Source organism: Schistocerca cancellata, chromosome 9 (genome assembly GCF_023864275.1).
Source record: "Schistocerca cancellata isolate TAMUIC-IGC-003103 chromosome 9, iqSchCanc2.1, whole genome shotgun sequence".
Lineage (NCBI taxonomy): Eukaryota > Metazoa > Arthropoda > Insecta > Orthoptera > Acrididae > Schistocerca > Schistocerca cancellata.
The window spans coordinates 324,174,019-324,187,748 of record NC_064634.1 but is presented as its reverse complement, the minus strand read 5'-3'; the positions used below and the strand labels follow the sequence as shown (position 1 = coordinate 324,187,748).

The 13,730-nt window shown below is 42.1% G+C and overlaps 1 protein-coding gene across 1 annotated transcript; it reads left to right on the top strand.

Annotated features, from left to right (window-relative positions):
* The first annotated feature begins 8,437 nt into the window (after positions 1-8,437).
* Positions 8,438-11,605, top strand: LOC126101390 (fatty acid-binding protein, muscle-like). The gene is made up of 3 exons (XM_049912055.1): positions 8,438-8,558; positions 11,066-11,346; positions 11,555-11,605. The coding sequence occupies exons 1-3, from the start codon at positions 8,477-8,479 to the stop codon at positions 11,603-11,605; spliced, it is 414 nt and encodes a 137-aa protein (XP_049768012.1). The 5' UTR covers positions 8,438-8,476.
* The last annotated feature ends 2,125 nt before the right edge of the window (positions 11,606-13,730 follow it).

The window sequence follows — 13,730 nt, the reverse complement described above, 5'->3', positions numbered from 1 at the left end:
CAAATCAATTACACCAAATACAAATATTATGTTAGCTTCTTTCATGGACCTTTTCGCCTAGCAGTCCAACTGCGTAATAGCATCATGATCGCTAATATGTCTCTCTTTGGCGTCATTCTCAACAGAGCTGTTGTTTGTTAGCAGCTTGGTTGCCTACGCATTTGGTGTGTAGGCTATAGAACTAGTTGTCTGCTAATCATATCTGTATTACTTCATCAGATTATTGTCATTGAACGCCGGTGAGGTACGTCTGATTTTCCCAGATTAGTAAACAAGTTACAGTTGTGTTACCAGACTCTATACAAGTGGCGGAATTTAATCAGCATAGGGTAATTACGATAATTAAAGCATAAGAATAACTGCATATAGATAACTGAAATCGAATTTATGAATGAGTACTGAATATGTGTGATGTGAAGCGAGACAAGCGATACTAAATAGCTAGTGTGTGTAGCTGTAGAAAAATTTATCCATAATTTTTTGCGCCACTTTTTCATCAGGAAGTTAGTAATTTTTGTCAAGTGGCGTTCTCCATCAAAATCTTTGTGAAACGTTAAAAGTTCATCGCACATGTGTATACCGGTTATACAGTTTATAGCGTTGGGAGATACTGGTACCTGGCAACGTAACACATCCCAGCAGCTTTCCGGCAGCTGTGGAAATGAACCACCTCTGGACATCCGACGGTGTACTCTGAGTGGCATGATTTTAAACAATGCCCAAAGCTATCGGTTGTTCTAATTTGCTGGTTTGATTTTCTACAAGCAATAAATGTCTTCCACAGTTACCTTAGTCAGGTAGTATGCCGAAGATTAAGTACCATGTTGCACTAGTTTACCTGAGTGCCTAAGTCTCAGACGTTCTGGAAAAGCTGACAGTTTAGTCGAGCGAAGCAGCTTACGACATTTGTGCTGGCTCCCTCGTTAACCATGGACCTTGCCGTTGGTAGGCAAATTCGCATGCCTCAGCGATGCAGATAGCCGTACCGTAGGTGCAACCACAACAGAGGGGTATCTGCTGAGAGGCCAGACAAAGATGTGGTTCCTGAAGATGGTCAGCAGCCGTTTCAATAGTTGCAGGGGCAACAGTCTGGATGATTGACTGATCTAGCCTTTTAACATTACTGTGCTGGTACTGTGCTGGTACTGTGAAAAGCTGTAAGCAAGGGGGAACTACAGCAGTAATTTTTCCCGAGGGCATGCAACTTTTCTGTCTGGTTAAATGATGATGGCGTCCTCTTGGTTAAAATATTCCGGATGTAAAATAGTCCCCCATTCAGATCTCCGGGTGGGAACTGCTCAGGAAGACGTCGTTATCAGGAGAAAGAAAACTGGCGTTCTACGGATCGGAGCGTGGAATGTCAGACTCCTTAATCGGGCGGGTAGGTTAGAGTGTTTAAAAAGGGAAATGGTATGGTTAAAGTTAGATATAGTGAGAATGAGTGAAGTTCGGTGGCAGAAGGAACAGGACTTCTGGTCAGTGGAATACAGGGTGTTTAAAAAAAATCAAATAGGGGTAATGCAGGTGTAGTTTCAACAGTGAATAAACAAACAGGAATGTGGATAAGCTACTAAGATTAAATGGGCAAATCACGTAACTAAAGAGGAGGTACTGAACTGAATTGGGGAGAAGAGGAATTTGTGGCACAACTTGACTAGAAGAATGGATCGGGTGGTAGGACACGTTCTGAGGCATCAAGGGATCATCAATTTGGTATTGGAGGGTAGCGTGGAGGGTAAAAATCGTAGAGGGAGACCAAGAGATGAATACACTTAGCAGATTCAGAAGGATGTAGGCTGCAGTAGTTATTCGGAGATGAAGAGGCTTGCACAGGATCGAGTAGCATGAAGAGCTCCATCAAACCAGTCTCTGGACTGAAGACCAGAAGAACAACACATCGGAATTACGATAGAAACACGCAGTTACGACTATATCTCGACTACAAGCACCTCTGTGCTGACGTTAAGAAAATCTACTGCGCTCTACTACCGTGTGCCATCTTCACACAGCATCTCCTCGTTCTTCTTTAATTTTTATTTTCGATTTTTATGTTCATACATGTCCCATGATTTCTTGCATGTGATTTTTCATTGTTAACCAAGAGCTGTGTGTCTGTCGCTTAACTACTAGTTCCCTACAATGATTTTTTTTACCCAGCTAAAAACATCCAATGTTAGCCAACAATGGATGTTTTTTTAGCTGGGTAAAAAAAATCATTGTAGGGAACTAGTAGTTAACTAGCATAATAGGGAGGTGGGGCGTATAGTGTTGTCAGTAAAGAATCAGTTACAGCGGAGTGGGGAGTATAGTGTTGTCAGTAAAGAAGCAGTTACAGCGGAGTGGATCGGTCAGGTGGGCTCACTGACTTGGACTAGTTACTGCAAAACAGGTGGAGTCCCTCCACGTCCACACCGACGTGGTGACTATCTCAAAAGACCTACTGTCACCTCCATATTTGTTTATTCCTTTCCCAGTCCTTGGGCTCCCTCCCCAACTCGTGCCCCTTGGAGTGCTGGCGACTCCACTCCTTCCCCCACCCTCCTGCCACCCTCCTCCATCAACCCCCGTCTCTGGTTCCTGACTCACTCGCCTCTGACCTCGTCTCCCTTGGCAGGCCCTTCAAGTTGTAATGCAGTTACTTCGTCACGTTTTAGTGGTCGCCGTGTATGTAATCAAGTGCAGTGTGTGTTCAGTGTCGTCGTCCCATACTGCTAACGGCGTTTTAATAGTGCTATTCGTACCACAATATTTTATGTGTCACTTCCTTATCGAGTGCCATTTTAACTGTATGGAGATTTTATATAAAGGTGCCTCGCCAAGCTACCCATTGTTTTTGTATATTTTAACTCCAATTGGTTCCCCTTCTCACGCGGAAATTACATCTGTCATGCCTCTATTTTATACATGTACTGTTCTCCTGGTATATTTTATGTAATCCCTTGGCTGAAGAGCGGCAGATTGTGCCGCGAAGCCCACACCTGAACCCATGGGGCAGGGGAATAAAATGACAATGAAGGAAAAAAATAATGTTTGTTAGTTACTAATCGAGGATTTCACGGGATATGGGGTTGTGATGTTATCCGTGCGTTTGTGTGGGATTACCCAATAACACGGTCACATCGAGGAGATAGAGACAAAGGGAAGGGGTTTCAAGGGCAGAGGTAAAGAAAAGTGCCAAAGCGAGCAAGCAAGCAAAAAAGGAAAAAAAACGCTGCAATAGTCTGCTCCTATCTGTGACAGATCATGCAAGGGTAGATTGGTTGTTAGTTTTGGCTACAGTGCAATGCTCGGTATCATTGTCGTAGCTTCGGTCGTCGTAAGGAATGTCAGTCCTTTCGAGGAGGGGAGCTGCTGGGTTCGGCACCTCCGAAGTCTCCTGAGCCAGCTGTAGCGTCCGTATCTGTAACATGCCAAGACTGTTATAGAAGACGTCGATTGGTCATAAATCGACCACTGTGTAAGGGTTTTGCTTGGGTTTGTTTACATTTGGTGTGCAATACGGTTTCCCTGCGTTGCCTATTGGTCGGGTAGTTTATACCTGCCGGTGCTGTGCTGTAGAGATTCACTAGTATTTGCCATGTTTGTGTGTTGATTTCTTCCACAGTTGTTAAATTGTCCCTTAGTAGTAATGTGTGGTTGATCAGTCAGTGATATTTAAACTCTTCTAAGGCTGCCCAAGCCGACTGTTGCCGATGCGATTGTAAAGTAGAAACGCGAAGGAACAACGGCAGCTAAACCAATATTAGGCATACTGGCGGACTGGCACCGTCGAGGAATGCAGAGGGTGGCTGTAAACAATCGCATGAAGTCAGCGGAAGGGTTCACTCGTGAGTTTCAAAGTACTAGAATCAGTACAGGTAAGGAGTTGAAAAGAGTGGGATACAATGGTGGAGCATCTCATCGTAAGCCATGAGCCGTGGCGGACTGGTGCCAGCACCGGGTACGCTCGTTATATCGTTGCGATCGATTTTGGAGATTATATGTGATCTATGGATATCGTGTGGCTTTCTTCCGGGTTGGCGAGCTTCAAGAGTCGGCAGTCAGCTTTCGGAAGAAAGACATTGAGAGACTTGGGACGTCTCCGGAGAAAGGAGTGTCGACTGCGACCATGTATGCCCTATCAGCCTGATATGCTGCGGGGTTGTATTGGTCGGCAAGTCTGTGTTTTGGGTCAGCTCCAAGTTTCGTGATTTCTATCAAGGGAAATGTCTCTGAAGTAAAGTGATTAAGCTGCTTGAGCCGCTGAGTTGTGCTGTGTGCAAACGTCAAGTAAGTTAGCCTTTAGTGTATGTGGGTGAGCGACTTGTTAAGAGGCGTTTCACTCGCTAGATGATTGTGGGATTTACACAGCCGTTAATCGACAACTATGTGGATGAGTTCCGTGTGAGATGGTTAAATGTTGACTCCGCAGTGAAGTCTTAGTTATAACTGTACTGGTTGTTCTGTAATTGATTATTAAGGGTATTAAGTGATTGGAAACTGCACCTAAGTGATATTACGATTATCGGTAAACCGTCCTTAAATGGTTTCAATTAAAGGTCAGTGATTACTGTGTACGGAAAATTTTGTAGACTGATGCACGTATGTCTGGTGCAAGGATTCGGCCCTGTATTTTTGTGTGTGTTTCAGAGAGTTGTAATTGTCCTGTGTTTGTCAAAAGCTGCTGTAAGCGCAAACGCCTTGGCGGGGAGTGAGGTGTAACCGCAGCCTCGGTCCTGCTGTATTTAAGTAACCCTGCCACAGCTGGATTGCTTTGGGCGAAGACCCCATACCAAAAGTTTAGTATATCTTTCCTTTCCGCCAAGACGGGTAAAACGCCTTTTTGCAATTTGATTGTGATTTTCTGATGTTTAAACAAACATTTTTTGGGTTATATAAAGACAGACCTGCAACTAAGTAAACGTTGGCAAATAGAGCAGGTGTAAAGTAATTAAATTCTCTCTATCGATTGTCATGTAATTTTGGGCTAATTGCGGTGATCTGTCTCTGTAGTAATAGACAGTCCACAGTGCTTGCTGAGTCGATGTCACATCTCTATTGAAGTTACAGTGTGTAGTTACGTAAAGTGTAATCTGGATTTGTTTCATGGCAATCTTTCTTGCTTCTGTTACATATCCAAGTTCTAGTGAGTTGCGGTTAGCCGCGCGAGTTTTAAGTGTTGTTTTGGCCTTGTTGGTCCATGTGGTGATCAAATGCAATTATGTGGCTGGCCCACTCTGATAGGAACTGTACTGTCAGTTGTAACCTTCTGTTAAGTGTGGCGAAGTCACGGTAATACTGTGTTTGCTAGTTCTTTCTTAACTGATTTCATATCCATTTTATAGTTATACTTGATGTGTTCTGATAAGTGTCTTGTTTCAATAAGAACTCATTCTAAGTAACTGCTGCATTGTACTGAAGATTGTGAGGAATTATCTGAAGGAACCTTATGTTAATAAATTATGTATGTGTAAATCAAAGTATGACTACCAGCCATGATTCGCCATTCCGTTTCCCGTCCTGATAATAGTTGTGGCATGGCTTGTGTGAACAGGCCACGTGCCAAGCCATACATTTATGTAGTCAAAGCTATACTATTTTTCAGGTGGTGTCACGTCACTGGGCAGTCGATGATTGGAAAAGAGTGATTCGGAATGGTGAATCACGCTATACACTGCGGCAATGAGACGGAAGGGTTTCAGATTTACGAATGCCTGGAGAACGGTAGCTCAAAATGGTTCAAATGGCTCTGAGGACTATGGGATTTAACTTCTGAGGTCATCAGTCCCCTAGAACTTAGAACTACTTAAACCTAACTAACCTAAGGACATCACACACATCCATGCCCGAGGCAGGTCGCGCGGTTCCAGATTGTAGCGCCTAGAACCACTCGGCCACTCTGGCCGGCGAGAACGGTAGCTGCCGTGATAATATATAGCGCCAAGGGTGAATTATGGAGGAAGTGTAACGGTATAGGTGTGTTTTCATGGTTTTGGTATCGTCTCCTTGTACGGATTAGAAAGCGCTGTTACAGTTATCTGCGTCAGAGGTGCGTGGCTTTGAAACTCCACCTCACCCTGTACTTCTGTGTTTCTGGAGTTATGTTGGTGCTGACACGGGTGGCGTGTGCGACATCTGCAATGGCTCTTTCAGCTGTCGTCCTCCTGTTTCTGGCCACAATCGTCCTCAACAGCCGTCCGTCACGCTCACGCAACACACACTTCCGTCAGCGTTGTGACTTAGGGTATGATGTTTTTCCCGATTCCCTGTATGTATAAACCTTCGAGAAGATCCCTCTTGAAACACCAAACACTTAGGTTACGTTGGCTACCACAGCAGCCAACATACGAGCACCAACAATTTGCCAACGTTGGAATTCACTTTGCTCCTACATAATGCACCCACAACTACAAGGAACCCAATTACGACAGCAGACAGACAGTTGCAACGTGTTGAAGGCATTTCGCAGAAGCCGCCTGTGGTCAATTAAATCGGCATATTTTTCCAGTGTTTCCATATTTTCGTCCAAACACTGTACATTTTCTGCTAGTGTGGATGTTTTGGTCAAACTGATAGTGACATTCAGTTACAATATCCTAGTACGCGCCATCCGCTGGACCTACCACCTTTGTTCGCCGTCCTGCGGGACCATCTGCCTCTAGAGTTCAGCCTCCATACAAATGGACTGAGGTACGAATTGAGACATTCTCAGCCACCGATTCGCTGGGCATCTCTCAGCACCAGGTGCCTCCAGTCAGATGTTGATGCCAGGATTTGATCACCAAAGGTTTGACTTCTAACAGGCTTTGCTGGGACAGGTTGGCGGCATACCTGTTGGACTTTATCCTTGCCGCAGTAACCTATTACAGTTTCTGAGATACAAAACATATGAATATTTCAAAAGTCTACATGATGTTTCGTTAGAAAAACCATAGTGAAATTTTCTTGCAATTATGTTTGCAATTCGTGGAAAAGGGTGACATGGGACAAAAGTGCAAAATCTTACTTTTTTGATCCGGATCAGATTATGGAACCGTGACGTATTGTGGGCTTGGGTAGTAGATTGGTGATATTTGGCACTGGGAGAACAATGGACAAGAATATCCTGTCTCATTCCATTGTACAAAGAGAGAGTTAGTTCACTTTCATATATATGTCACAGGGATTTGACTCCTTTGAGAGACGACATTTTATTGATGTGATTCTGTGCCATGTTGGAGTAGCGCTGACACTGCCGATCGCATTCACTGAAAATTACAGACAAGAACTAATACATACAACCACGTTACGTAATTGGGGATGCTAGAATGACGAACAGTGCGACTGCGGATCGTTGGAACAAACACTAAGTCACATTTTGCACAATTGTCAGCAAAGAAAATTCATAGTCGCCTGGATGGAGTGTTTGTATATCCAACTACGATCAGAAATGGCTATCTCAACCTCTTTGTTTCCTATTGCCAGTTCAATATATACGAAACGCTAAAAACGGGAAGCTGAGATAGGCATGATTTTAGTGTTTCGGGCCGACCGGAGTGGCCGTGCGGTTCTAGGAGCTACAGTCTGGAACCGAGCGACCGCTACGGTCGCAGGTTCGAATCCTGCCTCGGGCATGGATGTGTGTGATGTCCTTAGGTTAGTTAGGTTTAATTAGTTCTAAGTTCTAGGCGACTGATGACCTCAGAAGTTAAGTCGCATAGTGTTCAGAGCCTTTTGAACTATTTTAGCGTTTCGTATTATCTTATATTATCCAAATTCAATTTAATGTGTGTATTTCTAAACTGTAATTACGTAAGCCACATGGTAATTAGTAAAATAATAAATTTATCACACATTGTAGCGGATTACGTGTATCGTAAATACAGCTAAAAAGGTAGTAATTATTTTTAATTCATAATTCACTAACGATTCCGCTGTCTACAAAGTAACATTTCATTGAGATTTCCAATTCCACGCACAAGTAACACCGACATTTGGACATGTACAGGTGCAAAGTCATATGCGCAAGATATTAGTTACCGACCTCTCCTAAGCATCGAAGGCGGACATCTGCATTTACAAAAGGTATTAATGAGGAATGGGAACACCAAATGGCTTGCGTATGGTTATATGAAGATTCGCTATTGCAGTACATGTTTTGAAACATTTAAACTCGATATTCGAATGCGTTGATCTTGCATGCATCCTCAGTCCTCCGTTACAGGAAGAAAAACATCTATCTTAAGGAAGTAAGCACTTAAGATATCGTATATTACGGAGGATCAACGTAGTTCAGAGAATTATCTCCGCAAGCATCAAGTGGAATGAACCACCACATCACAGCTTAGACCACGGGATGTTGTCACTTGAGGCCAGGAAGCGCACTTATCTATGTGACGCACAGCGACGCTAGTCATGGTGCTGCATACCGGTATAAGAGAGCTCCCACTGGACCAAAAGACATTCAGACTTCTGAAGACGTACAGCTGCAGTTGATTTCAGTGGGACCGCCTGCAAGATGGTGAAGCAATTCTCTGGCAAGACCTACGAGCTGGACTTGGACAGCCAGGAGAATGTGGAAGCCATGTTTGAAGTCTACGGTGAGTACAAGACAGAAGGGTTTCATCTTGCCTTACTACGTACTCCTGCTCTAGTTACGTCCTAATGGCAAACGATAAGAATGTGAGCTTTAGAATACAGATTGTGTAGTTTGTGTAAGTAGTTTGGGCTTACTGATTGTGATAGAACATTCTGGGACTCACGCTGATGCAACATTCATTTTAAGTATTCTTCCGATGAACACATTTATTGCCCACTCTTGGGTTCAATGAGTAAACTCATGCAGCTGTTATGACAGTACAATCCGCTCTTGTGAATTGGTATTTATATCGCCCCACAGCTTTGTTTTCTGTGAAGTTACAAAATCAATCATTCTCGATCAGTGGTGTACTAATCGTTCACTCCTACTGAGGTGGCAGATTTTATTATAATTTTCACAGCATGAGAGTACAGCCCCGGGAGGAAGCAGGCTGGTAACTTGGAATGGTAAGATGCCAGACCATGAACAAGCACAATCCTTACCCACGCTGTTCGAAAAAATAATTTTACTAACCGAAATTATCTTGGCCTTCTCCAAAACAACAAAATTTCTCAAAACAATCTTTTCCTTGAAAACAGATCTCAACATTTATTAAGTGAATAGAACAAAATTTACTTGTTCATTTGCTAAGCATGAGTAGTTGAATTAATTAAATAACTCCAACTTCGGCATAATTAAAGAAATATACTTTTGTTAAAACTCAAGTATCTCTGAAATAATCAGATTCACAGTCGTTAACATAAGCACCAAACCATACAACATGGTAGTACGTTTCCTCTTGATAAACCAACTGGAGCCTTAGAACAGTAATAAGAATCTTAACATTATTCAGAGTAAAACATGATGCAGGGCTACAGGTTGGTCAGTAGTTAACGCAACCACTTTGGCGGCGTTCCCGCGGAGCGGATGGTATAGGAGGTCCGCTTTAAATATAGGACGGTTGGTCGTGTCAGTTATTTCTAAGATAAATAAACACTTAAAAGTAAATTAGCAACTTATATTAAAACAAGTGGATGCTGAAACTGCCTCTCTTCGTTGTTCAAGCATTTTTGACACCTGCTTAGGAAATTGCTCGTTACACTATACAGTTCTCTCTAATAAATGCCAGTAATTGCTTGACGAATGTTAGTTTTGAGTTCATCTAAAGCGTGCGTGTTTGATTTGTACACTTTCTCCTTAAATTCCTCCCCCCTCCTTCCCAGAGACAAAAATGGTGTGGGGTTAAATCGAGCAACGAGGACGCCATATGGTGTCAGTGACAACTCTTTCTTGAAAGAGGCCATGAATTTCCCCTTATGAGAAGCTAGCTGTATGTGTCGTCACAGAGTCCTGCTGAAATGTCGCGGAACCACGTTCCTTTTCATTTAGTTGGTCAAACAGAGGCCATAATGTGTATAATTCCTTTGTGTCTTAAAAGACCACAAAATGTTTTCCACATATCTCTGTTGTTATTGTTTCCTTAAAAAAAGGGTCTATTATTCCCTCACCGCTAGTTGCACAGCACACTTCTATTTTTTGATAATACAGCGATGCCTCGTGTATTTCGCTAGTCGAACCCAATAATGGTTGCTTTATGAATTAACATATCCACTTAGGTAGAACCATGATTTGTCCAAAAAGAAAGTTAGGTGAGTGACTGTTAATTTCTTTGCATGCACCCTATTCACAGTCTATTCTCTAAACCACAACCCTTTTTAGCCGGTCGGTGTGGCCGAGCGGTTGTAGGCGCGTTCGAATCCTGCCTTGGGCATGGATGTGTGTGATGTCCTTAGGTTTAAGCAGTTCTAAGTTCTAGGGGACTGATGTTAAGTCCCATAGTGCTCAGAGCCATTTGAACCATTTTTGAACAACCCTTTTTACTGGGCTATCCTGTTTATGTTCTTACACCGCACTTATTTTACGGGCCTGTAACTTCAGTAGGTTTGGAGCCGTTTGAGCAGAGTCATAAGAAATTTCCATTTGCTAGAAAAGACAACGAACATTCCAGAGCATGCTCAGTGTTGTCTAGAGTTTCTTGTGTTAGTACTGTACATGGTTGTCTATGTTTCCTGTAAATAACATTTCCCGTTTACGAAATTTATTTATCAACCGTTGAGTCGTACTCCTGTTAGGAAAGTGAAGATAAGCAAATTCCTCTTGAAATAGTCTCATTATCTCAAGCGCTGATTCTCTGCGCAGATATGAACGTGAATACTCTTTGGCGAACTGAATACATCTTTCAGTGAGGCACTGAATGCGTTTCGAGTATTTAGTCAGATATGAGTCATGTTTGGGTAGCACAACTGATGACAAACGCTAAGAAAAAACCCGATATCTAGTTTTTGGTTCTGGAGTGACACAGTGTCGCAGCGCTAAAGCGTATATAAAATAATTCTTAGCAGTTGCTTATAATTTCAGTCTGCTATCAATAAATGCAGTCTCTGATTGTAATGTATCGATTGTAGGATATTTTGTTCTAATCGAACCCTAACTTTATATGTTCATAGATGTTGTGTACCTATGTTGCAGGAGTGACGGAACCAGCCCACAGGCAGGCAGCCCTGAAGATAAAGGCTCGAGTGACATTGACCGTGGATGGTGACAAGTACACAGTGACAAACCAAACAGGGGACCACAAGAGCAGCGTCACTTTCCGCCTGGGAGAGGAGTTTACGGAGGAGACCCTGGGCCGCAAGTGGAAGGGCTCCGTCTCCCTCAAGGACGACCACACGTTGCTCAAGGTCGAGAAAAGTGAGGATGGCAAGACCGTGACGGTCGAGAAAAGCTTCAGCCCTCAGCAGCTGGTCGTGGTATGTCACTTCTGTGGCTCTCCTCACTACCCTACATGCGATTTGCTATCAAGCCTTCTGCCCTGTTTTTGTCCACTCTCTTCATTCTACTGTGAAACTTCTGATTACTCGAGGGCGTAATATTGAATTCACGTTTCATATTTACTACAACATTATTTTTCATTTGTACATATGGTAAATATTAATGTCTCATTTTGTTTTATTTCAGACTTACACTTTTGGCAACATTACTGCGAAGAGAATCTACAAGGCTGTTTGATGTCATTTGCTTTCAGCATTATCATATTTACGTTGTTGTATTATCACAACATAACAAATAAATATTTTTATATGTATATGCGTGAATATTTTAAGACATGCGGTTCACTTCCGCTTCTCGACCTTCATAGTTTCCTGTCTGTCCAATCTGCTTCTTGAATGCCCCTGGAATTCTTCAAATCATTAACATCTTGCATCCATCTTCCAGGTGGTCTTCCGTGTTTCCTTGCATATATGAAATATTACTAAAAGGTGTTACATCTGTGAAATCTTGCGCCACTTTATCTTGAAAATAGCATCAATAGATGTTTAGTAAATTATTGCCCAGGCATCAACACTGGTGATAGGATGTTGTAACAACAGTTGAAATTATGTAAATTCGAGCTGAAGGGTTGAGAAAGTTGAGACTGTTTAGTTAAAAAACCATAGTGTCCGTTTCTTTTAAGTGACTAAAGCCTGCACTTTACATGGAGCTGCATGGTTCCGTAACGTCAAAGCTGTACAGCAAATGTGTTGCATCAACGTCCAGACTTTCCATCGAAAAGAATGTAAAAAGAAATGCACGTGGTTTAAACGAAGATTGTTACGAGTTAATACTGGGCCATTCTTGCTGTTCTAGTCGTTTTCGCGGTAGTCCTTTGACCGCAGATGATCATCCAAGACAAGCAAGACACAAACGTCACGTGATGGAGGAGGCGAAGCTGTAACATGTGACAAAGTTTCAAGAAGATGATAAAATATTTTCATTGTGCAATATACAAAGAACTTTCTAAAAGTACAGTGATGTCACTGTAACATCTCTTTATATTCTACTAATTATCCCTGCACAATTCTATGAGTGAATTACGTTTCCTACTTGACCATCTATATACTCGCAGAATCGATGCGGAAAGTAGTACAGTACTATTACTATTCCATGAGCGCATAAGTACTCTTTGTAATATTCTCTCTGGTGTGTTGAGAGGACTTCTAGGATCCTCTCCGTGCCGAATAGCCGCATTGAAGAATTGTAATTTTGCTATCGAAATTAATGGAAGAAAGAGATTGAAAATATATTGTATGCTACTCAAGAAAATATATACTGAGCATTTACATCAAAGGTGTGTAAGGAATTTCATTATATATGTATTCTCTAATTGGAAATTTGCAGGAAGATGTCGTTTTGTTGGTAATCAGAAGGGAACTTCCGATGAATTGGAAACGTACCAGCAATTATTAGATCCAAGAGCTCCATTATTTCGTCGGATAATTAAACTCTACTAGAGCAAACTTTCCGCTTGATCTGAGGCTTCCTGACTGACTACACAACGCAAGACAACCACGACATTTTATTTCCGTAGGATTGCAGATCGATTCGAATCATCGAGACTGCGGACAAGGAGAGTCGTCGTCCGATTCTGATTAAACAAGTAAAGCTTAATTATAACTTTTTTGAGCGACTGTGATGATTGTGATATGGTTGCTTACGAATGAGATCATTAATAAAATACTAATAACTAACTTTCCTCCTCACCAGCAACCAGTATAAACACAATATTAATTAAAATTATACCACCATGGTCAACATTCTGAAATCTGACAAACTATATAAATAAGAAGCATTCTGAGTATTAGTCTACTACTGCTTGACTGCTGAACAAAAAAATATCTGCTTGTATATAGGAGGCTTGCTGATACATTAAGATGAAGCATACCAGCCTCGATCTGTCGCTACTGATGTAACTTGAGTTAGAGACTCTAGAGCTAGAGTTGAAATTACTGTCCGACGTGTATAGAGAGCAAGCTGACATTTGCCACTTGATTAAATAAATTGCTCGAGCTTAGACGATGATATTCCTTTCTTCGTAGAATGGGTATCAACATTGTTTGCTATCATTCCAAAAATGTGAAACATGGCTGCTTTTTCGCATCGTTTCATTAATTAGCGTAAGATTCTACGGGCAACAAAATTTTACAAAGTACGTACATGAGTCGATCGATCGTATGTCTTGGCTGACAATCTCTGTGTTTGCATGTATCACTAATGCCTTGCAGAGTTGTTTGGAGTTGCGGCCAATCGCATGTTGGCTGAGGAAAGTTTGAAAGAGCTAGTCTGTGCTTCAACACGTGCCGTGATGCATCAAAGC

What these genes read in the sequence shown, in the direction of transcription:
- LOC126101390 (XM_049912055.1), top strand. Translation starts at nt 8,477, where the DNA reads ATGGTGAAGCAATTCTCTGGCAAGACCTACGAGCTGGACTTGGACAGC. An exon ending in AGCCATGTTTGAAGTCTACG is followed by an intron (nt 8,559 to 11,065) that starts GTGAGTACAAGA and finishes CCTATGTTGCAG; the next exon opens with GAGTGACGGAACCAGCCCAC. An exon ending in GCCCTCAGCAGCTGGTCGTG is followed by an intron (nt 11,347 to 11,554) that starts GTATGTCACTTC and finishes GTTTTATTTCAG; the next exon opens with ACTTACACTTTTGGCAACAT.